General features: G+C 49.4%; 2 protein-coding genes across 2 annotated transcripts; both read left to right on the forward strand.

Annotated features, from left to right (window-relative positions):
* LOC117863297 (uncharacterized) lies at positions 1–740 on the forward strand. The gene has a single exon (XM_034746948.2). The coding sequence runs from the start codon at positions 172–174 to the stop codon at positions 532–534; it is 363 nt and encodes a 120-aa protein (XP_034602839.1). The 5' UTR covers positions 1–171; the 3' UTR covers positions 535–740.
* A 2,128-nt stretch (positions 741–2,868) lies between these two features.
* On the forward strand, positions 2,869–3,556 carry LOC117859699 (uncharacterized). Its single transcript, XM_034742868.2, has one exon. The coding sequence runs from the start codon at positions 2,966–2,968 to the stop codon at positions 3,248–3,250; it is 285 nt and encodes a 94-aa protein (XP_034598759.1). The 5' UTR covers positions 2,869–2,965; the 3' UTR covers positions 3,251–3,556.
* The last annotated feature ends 5,230 nt before the right edge of the window (positions 3,557–8,786 follow it).

Here is an 8,786-nt window from a genome sequence, read left to right on the forward strand (position 1 = left end):
TATTTGGACTCGTTGTGCCGCTGTGTATGTGAAGGCCGGGGCACCTGCTGGCAGAGGGGCCTCATCGTCTTCAGTATTCCACAGCTAACACCCAGAGCACCATTTGCATCACATTCGTCGACCTCGAGCTCGAGGTAGGGAAGCAACCACCGACCCGAGCTATCAAGCCGTATGGCGCCTCGCAGCCGCCTCCTGGACCTGGAGAGGCACGACGTGCTCTTCTTCTACGGCGCCTACCACCACGGCGAGCAGCCAGCAAGCGTGGCCACCCACCACACGCTCGTCTTCTGGCCCGTCTTCCTCGTCGCCGCCCTGCACCTCCACCTCGTCGCCCCGTTCCCGCACGCCGCCGTCGACGCCGCCGCCTGCGCGGGGCTCTACGTCGCCTGCTGCTTCCTCCTCGACCACGCGGCGCGGCGGCCTTCCTCTGCCGGGCCGACGGCGGTGGCCTCTCGCTCCACTGCTCAGTGCACGACGAAGGAAGGCTATACGATCGAGCAACATTCAGAAGTTCGTGGTGATCAGGATCAGTGATCAAGTTGATTCGTGCGGGAACAGGGTTGGGAACATCAGTCATCAGGTAGCTAGACTCTTGATGTGTGTGCAATATCTTGATCTGTAGTATATTCACTTGGATATTGGGTGACAATAATGTACAAATCAGACAAAATGTTCATACTCTAGCAACGTTGTATTGTACCTGGCCTGGAAGATGAATGGCTATCCTCTACTCTGCACAACTCGCTCCCCCGTTCTAGATAAAACAGTATTCACTCTGGTCCTCACCTCCAATCCATCCAACTGACAGGTGGTGTCCGTTCGCAACCGCCGGGCCGGGTTACTAACCTGGTCATCCCTTTAAGCCCGAGGAGCATAACAGAACTAAAAAGAAAAAAAAATCCCCCACTGGAACACAAACTGCACAATAGTTTCAAAAGCTCGCCGCTGGTTGTAAATTTAAGATATTTTCTTTTGACTGAAAAGTATGAAGAGCTACCCATAGTATCATATTTTTTATTACATTAAAGATTATATACAAAATAGTTACAAGGACCGAAAGGATGAAAAACAAGAAAGGGATTAAAATTTAATGAATAATAGTCAACCAATAAGATAAATCTGACTTTAGACAAGGTTTTACTCTCAACAACACAAATTCTAGTTTGAAGGCTCTTTCCCGGCGACTGAGCGAAGGGACAGCATCATCAAAGATCATGCTATTAGCATGTTACAATGACACACCAAATGGTCCAGAGACTAATTATAACGATTTCCAGGAAAAGTTGGAGACCCAAATATTTGTCTTCCCCTTGAAGCATTTCAATAACCAAAAGAGACAGATTCCATTGAATGTGTAGCTGCCGACACCATTGGCTGAAAGGGCAGTGCAGGAACAATATTTTTAAGAGATCTCAATCGACATCTGGAAATGTGAAAAAGATATTGCAATTTTGTTGTATCTAATTGATATTGTCATGGTGTGAACTGATGTACTTTCAAGTTTCAGTAAGCATCTTTTGGTTTCTTTATTTATGGTTCAAGTTCAATCATTAATAGAATTTCTTAAGATTAAAAGGTGGTGTTGGTGACTCGTTGTTCTGCTGGACCATGTGTTGTGTGTGCTCTGTCATGTGTTTGTGTGAGACAGGTGATCGGCGTGGAGAATGCATGTTTTCTGTTCGTTGATGTGGTAATGCACGTATTTGCACCAAAACGCGTATATGAGCACATAATACAAGCCAACACCATCCATTTGTGCCAAAATTGATGTGTCCTTCACCTAACCTTTTCTCATAGTTTATTGGCGCCTCAAGAAAAGGAATATCCTCGATCGAGGGTTGGACCGAGGTGTGTTAGGATCATGACCCGTTACCACCCCTAGACAGAGCATGTTTTTGTGTTGATAACGGTGGGTGGTGGCGTGGATGTCGTTACCATGGGGTCACAAGTCAGTGGGAGGAGTGGGGGAAATGACGGAGACGCTGGGACGGGCATGACAGCCGAGAATAACCGTGTGATACTACGTGCACAATGCACTACAACGCGACGACTTGCATTGCAGCCAACCAGTCGTGATCTAACCGCAACGGGTTACGGTTCAAATAGGTTGGCTTGGCCGTGTGTTGACAATCGAAACTGGTGGGTTAGGCTGGTTAGACCAAATCCTGGCACCAAAGGATTAACCAAGGTTCAAGCCTTAACTCTAACTTAGCAATGTAATGATCATTAACTTAGAGAGCATGTGATTTGAGAAATGGGATGATCATCACCTTCTCACTCCTCATTTTTATTTAGTTCGGGAAATGTACCATCGTCACATCATCTCTCAAGCAGCATATTGAATAACGAGGAATGGATTAATCCCATCAAAATCCATAGGATTACTCCATGTTGGATCATTCCTTCTAGTCATCTAGATAAAGATGATTTATCAAACCAAATACCCCTTTGTTAATTACTTAATTTCGAAATTAGGCCCGTGATAATATTGCGAGCATGGATTGGGGGCATTGGGCAAGTTTTTATAAAGCCGATGGATCGATCGGGCAAGTTGGATTTAAAGAAGTTATATCCACTTTTTTCTGAAAGCCACTGACCTGGGCCCAAATAATTTGAGGGTCCAATAATAAGCGATGCCGATTCCCAAGCTATGATTGCGCTGCTAAGCGCCATGCATTCGAGTATATCTATCTTTTCTTAATCGCGAAATAAAATATACATCTATCTTTCTTTCACGTGAAACATCTTCTTCCACGTGGAAATCACGTCGAGTCGTCAATGTCTGGGCTCTCGCATGAGCCCCCTCTTGCCGGCCCGAACGGAAGGCTCTGGCCCTCCTCTATGGTCTCCTATAAAAAGAGGCGAGTCATCACTCCACTGCCAACACAACACGAGCAATCATCATCACATCCACGAATCACAAGCCTTTCTTCCTCGGTCCTCACGTCATCGACCTCCTCGAGCCATGGCGCCTCGGAGCCGCCTCCTCGACCTGGAGACGCAGGACGTGCTCTTCTTCTACGGCGACCTCGTCGGCGTGGCCACCCACGCGATCGTCTTCTGGCCCGTCCTCCTCGCCGCCGCCCTTATCCTCCGCCTCATCGCGCCGTTATTACCGCACGCCGCCGCCGCCTGCGCGGGGCTCTACGTCGCCTACCGCTTCCTCCTCCACCGCGCCGCGCGGTCGCTGTCTTCCTCTGCCGGGTCGCCGGCGGCGCCGTCTCACACCAGGCCAGTAGTCTGCGCATGATGGCAGGCTACAAGATCGGTCAGAATATTTCGTTAATGGAGAAAAGGAAGAAGGGTGTTGCAGCAGGTTATTTGCTGGATGCTTGTCATTGTTTTATTGCATCATATGTATAGCTGATTAGCTTAAACACCTTTTGAATCACAGAAAACTAGCTAAAAAAGGGTTCATCTTCGCCTGAGGAACGTGCGATGTCTGGATATGTAATAGTATATTTCGAAATATGGTACATGTAATATCTCGTAACGTTTTACCGGAAAAACTATTTTTTATTGAAAAGAAACTCGATATGTGTAACTCTAAAGACTATCTTGACGAGGAGTTTTTTTAGGTTCGATCCCTAATTGTTGGCTGGCAGTCTTTCTAGCAGCTGTAATGATTTGGTAACTGGATCATGCTTTTGTTCATCCTACTGCTGTGAGTTCCTGACCACCACTCACGCTTATTATCTGCGCAGTGCATTAACCACAAAATACATACAAACCCAGCAGCATCCATCATAGGCCCTACACGAGCCCCACAGGACAAATTGCTGTCAGGTTCGGATGGTAACGGGTAACGGCCCAGAAGCGCCTGTACACACATAAGCGGGCTGTACAGAAATGGCCCTTAAGCCCACGACTCCGCGTGTGACGTGTCTCGTCAACGCACGCCGCCGGCGCGGGGCTCCCCTCGTGGACGAACATCGCGTGGGCTATCCTCTACTCTGCAGTCTGCACAACTCGCTCCCCCGTTCTAGCTAAAAGAGTATTCACTCTGGTCCTCACCTCCAATCCATCCAACTGACAGGTGGTGTCCGTTCGCAACCGCCGGGCCGGGTTACTAACCTGGTCATCCCTTTAAGCCCGAGGAGCATAACAGAACTAAAAAGAAAAAAAAATCCCCCACTGGAACACAAACTGCACAATAGTTTCAAAAGCTCGCCGCTGGTTGTAAATTTAAGATATTTTCTTTTGACTGAAAAGTACGAAGAGCTACCCATAGTATCATTTTTTTATTACATTAAAGATTATGTACAAAATAGTTACAAGGACCGAAAGGCTGAAAAACAAGAAAGGGATTAAAATTTAATGAATAATAGTCAACCAATAAGATAAATCTGACTTTAGACAAGGTTTTGCTCTCAACTACACAAATTCTGGTTTGAAGGCTCTTTCCGAGCGACTTAGCGAAGGGACAGCATCATCAAAGATCATGCTACACTACCGGAAACACGAGATTTGCCGAGTGCTAAAAGATTTGTGAGTGCAATCCTTCGTGCACTCGGCAAACAACCTCTTTGCCGAGTGTTGAAAGAGAAACACTCGGCAAAAATACTCTTTGTCGAGTATAGAAAAAGAAACACTCGGCAAACCAGAAGAAAACACTCGGCAAAGAGTAGTCACTCGGCAAAATAGACATCCGTTTGGGGGGTGTGCCGGCCGTTAGCTCTTTGCCGAGTGTCCGTTAGTGGCACTCGGCAAAGAACTACATTTGCCGAGTGTTTTCTGTAGGCACTCAGCAAATCAACAAGTTTGTCGAGTGTTTGACTTGGGCACTCGGCAAATGAGTTAGTTTGCCGAGTGTTTTCTCTTGGCATTCGGCAAATTAAAAGGTTTTTCCTCTTCTTCTCTTAAAACTTTTTCTGCTCTTCACATACAACATGTGGTACTCCATGTACAAATTTGATATATTTCTAGATCTGTTTGCTATATTTAATTAATTTATTGCATTTCAAGGAAGTTTTTGGTATAAGTCAAATTTGAACCGCAAGTGATTCAAATAAGAGTATAAAATTAGTAGAAAAATGATATTCATGTTATTGAATCCAGTGTGAGGCTTTACCCGGAAAATGAAAAGAAATTTCGACTATCTTGACGAGGAGTTTTTTTAGGTTCGATCCCTAATTGGCTGGCAGTCTTTCTAGCAGCTGTAATGATTTGGTAACTGGATCATGCTTTTGTTCATCCTACTGCTGTGAGTTCCTGACCACCACTCACGCTTATTATCTGCGCAGTGCATTAACCACAAAATACATACAAACCCAGCAGCATCCATCATAGGCCCTACACGGGCCTCACAGGACAAATTGCTGTCAGGTTCGGATGGTAACGGGTAACAGCCCAGAAGCGCCTGTACACACATAAGCGGGCTATACAGAACAGGCCCTTAAGCCCACGACTCCGCGTGTGACGTGTCTCGTCAACGCACACCGCCGGCGCCGGGCTCCCCTCGTGGACGAACATCGCCGTTGCCCGATTGTGGTTCAAGTGTGAATTCAAACTAGCGCCGAGTGCTTTATTCAATTCGGACGTCATAAGCGTAGCAGCGACGTGAGATGAAGTCTTATGTAGCAGGGTTTTTTATTTCTACAAAAAAGACACGCCAAAGTTGACGGAACAAGCGATAAATTTTCGGCGCTTTTCATGTGTGCTGCGCCGGCCGGCGTCCGCGACTCCGCGTTCCTGCTCCAGCTCCAGGACAAACTGTCCCTGTAGTATAGTCGTAACGTGTGGGGTAGCGGAGCTTGGATTTGAACTTAGGTGATGTCGATCCAATCATCCAAAATGCAATACTGTAAATCAAAGTAACAATTTAATAACAAATCAGTAAATAATAGTAATATACATAAAAGTTTTAAAATATTATGAATTTAACAGTTAAATTTGAAAGTTGCATATATTTGTAAGAGGTGTGGACGTCGAGGCAAGAGGGTGGAGGGCCAAACTGAGGCAGGCACCAGGATTTGGGAACAAAGGCACCAGGCATTGTTGGGGATAGATCCCCAATACCCGTAAGAAGGAACAAGACGAACTCCTTCTAGGATTTTTTTGTAATTCTACTAGGACTCATACCACATAATCCTACTAGGACTTCTCCATGTAACCGACTAGTTATCCCGCCCCCGAAGTATATAAAGGAGGGCAGGGGTACCTAGGTCAACAGGCACAACATGAGAGTAAATCCTCATACCTCAACACCCAAGCGCAATGCGCAATATACAACACCCCAAACAGAACGTAGGGTATTACGCGACTCTGACGGTCTGAATCTGTATAAATTTGTATCTTGTGTCCTCGCTTTTACCTTCAAGTTACAGGTCCGGCGATCCTCCACCAACAAATCTACTACCTCGGGATACCCCTCGGTACGTTGGCGGGTATAAAACACCGACAGCTGGCGCAGTAGGTAGGGGTGATCGTCGAGATCATCGGGAGTGCTTGAAGGACCTCATCTTCAAAATCAATCTACTCGACGAGAAATAAGTCGCCGAGTTCCAATTTGAAGCAAATCGCCGAGTTGACGAACAACCAGGTCGTCGATTGCATGCTACACGGGTGCGGGAATATCAAAAAAATTCTGCGTTGGCATTGGTGGAGACCGATAAGGCGTTGATCTCATGAGCGGATCGAGGCACTCTGTTCCGAAGTAGAGTCAGAGTTTCAGCCTAAGGTCAAGTTTGGATTAGACTTGAATCGGAATCATCAGGGGCTTAGAAGCAAAAATTAGAAGTCAAATCCAATTGGCCGGTGGGGCGGATAATGAGGCGGCGCTCGGGTTAGCCGGCCGTACGCAGAGCCGTACCACGCCATGCCCTACGCACGTCTGCACAGTGGCGCCGTAAACCTACCCGCTATGGCGTAGTGGCCTGACGAGGAGAATAGGGACTAAGGACGGAAGCCATACCGTATCCACCGACATGGGATTCGATAAGACTAGGTAGCACCAATACACTCACTCTTTTATCCTCCCCCAACCTGTAAGCACCATCCCCTTGTACTATAAAAGGGGACGGACCCCCCCTCCCCGCTTCTACACGAACACAAGAGACGTGCTCTTAGACGTTCACACACACACACTTAGCACTTGTCTGAGCTCTTGCCACTCTCTTCCACAGAGACAAGAACAAGGTCAGGACTCAGGCACCCTCCTCTCATACTCCTCTTGTTTGTACCCTCCACTACAAACTTTGAGCACCTGGGTTTAGGAATAAAGTGACCGACTAACCCCGACTGGACATAGGGCACGTTGTCCGAACTAGTATACATCTTGTGTCATTGTGTGCTAGGCCATATCCGATCTAACGCACGGCAAAACTACAAATAATTACTTGTCAGCCAGATTTCGCACCGATAGTTGGCGCCATCCGTGGGGAGGATGCCGTTGCGTTCGCGCTTTGCAGGTCATCGGATGGCCTACCTCACCGCCACCTTCGGCATGACGGGCTCGAGCGACACGATTCGTTTCGGCTCGCTAGAGTTTCCCGCTCCCACCCTCTATGGGATGTGGGTTACACGTGTCTTCGCACTGTTCTAGGCCTTCCGCTTCGGAAGTCTGGACTTCTGCACCGATCAGCTCGGCGTACTCCGCCTCCACGAGGAGACAACTCCCCTGGCATCCCCGGGAAAGGTGGCTCGCATCATCGTCCACGAGCCACTTGACGATCTTGATGTGGAGGCGCTTGCGCTCCGCATCGAGTCCGTGTTAGCCACGAGCCCCACAGTTAACGACGCAGATATTGTCATGTATTCACTGGCTAACATTTTCAGCCAGCTCTCCGAGGGCGCTCCACTATCTCCGCCGTGCTCACCGCGCGCCTGCCTTACCTTCAGTCTTCCATCCACCACGGACGCGTACACATGGGGGCTCTGGAGGGTCATGACATCGTCTCTCCACCCATGCAAGTTCGTAGGAATGGTGGACTACACCCCCTCCTCCTTCCACGACCTCTATGATGATGAGCTCGAATGCGACGGCTCCAGCATCGGCGACGTGATGGCACTCGACCATCCTCTGTCCCAGGAGTACGCCATGGTGGACGCTCCGGAACAACTCCCGGAGGTGGTGGAGTTTGTCGAGACTCACACCCCGCCGAACCACTACGTGGAGGCCCTGGCGCAAGCGCAGGCGCACGGCGATGAACTACGACAGCGATAGCAGGACTAGCAACCGCCACCGCCAGTGCACCCGGTGCATCACTCCGCACCGCCCGCGCGCAACCCGGCAAGCGGCGCTCGGGGCTACGCTCGCCAAGTCCAGAGCAACATCCTGGCAAGGGGGATGACCTCCCGCAGTTCGCTCGGGCTGGACAGAACATCACCACCGCAGTGATACTTCTACATAGCCTCCCCGAGCCAGCTAACCCCAAGGAGCAGGCAATACACCGGAACCTCTGGGTGCTAGTGGAGACCGCCGCCATACAGCAGGCGGAGAGCTCCGCGTCGCAACAGCGACACGCAGCCTCTTACCCAATTTGCGCGGTGGGGTCGCACCAGCCGAACCGCTCCGCCCGTTCACCCCCGCAGGCACGACGGGTAGGGCAGAATGTTGCGGCAGCCCCACAACTTGACCCGGCTCCGGCGCCACGGCGTCAGCCCATGCGCGAGCGGATCAGACCGAACCAGGATGTGCGCAACGGCATCCACGCACGACATTTGGCTGACACGACGCCGACATTGAACAGATGGTGACAGAAGCGGCCGATGCGGCCCACGACCAGTCCCACAAGGAACGCAAAGAAGTACGCCTAAGGTGAGGCGACTGACCGTGCGACCGGAAT

The sequence above is a fragment of the Setaria viridis genome, chromosome 1, assembly GCF_005286985.2.
Source record: "Setaria viridis chromosome 1, Setaria_viridis_v4.0, whole genome shotgun sequence".
Classification (NCBI taxonomy): domain Eukaryota; kingdom Viridiplantae; phylum Streptophyta; class Magnoliopsida; order Poales; family Poaceae; genus Setaria; species Setaria viridis.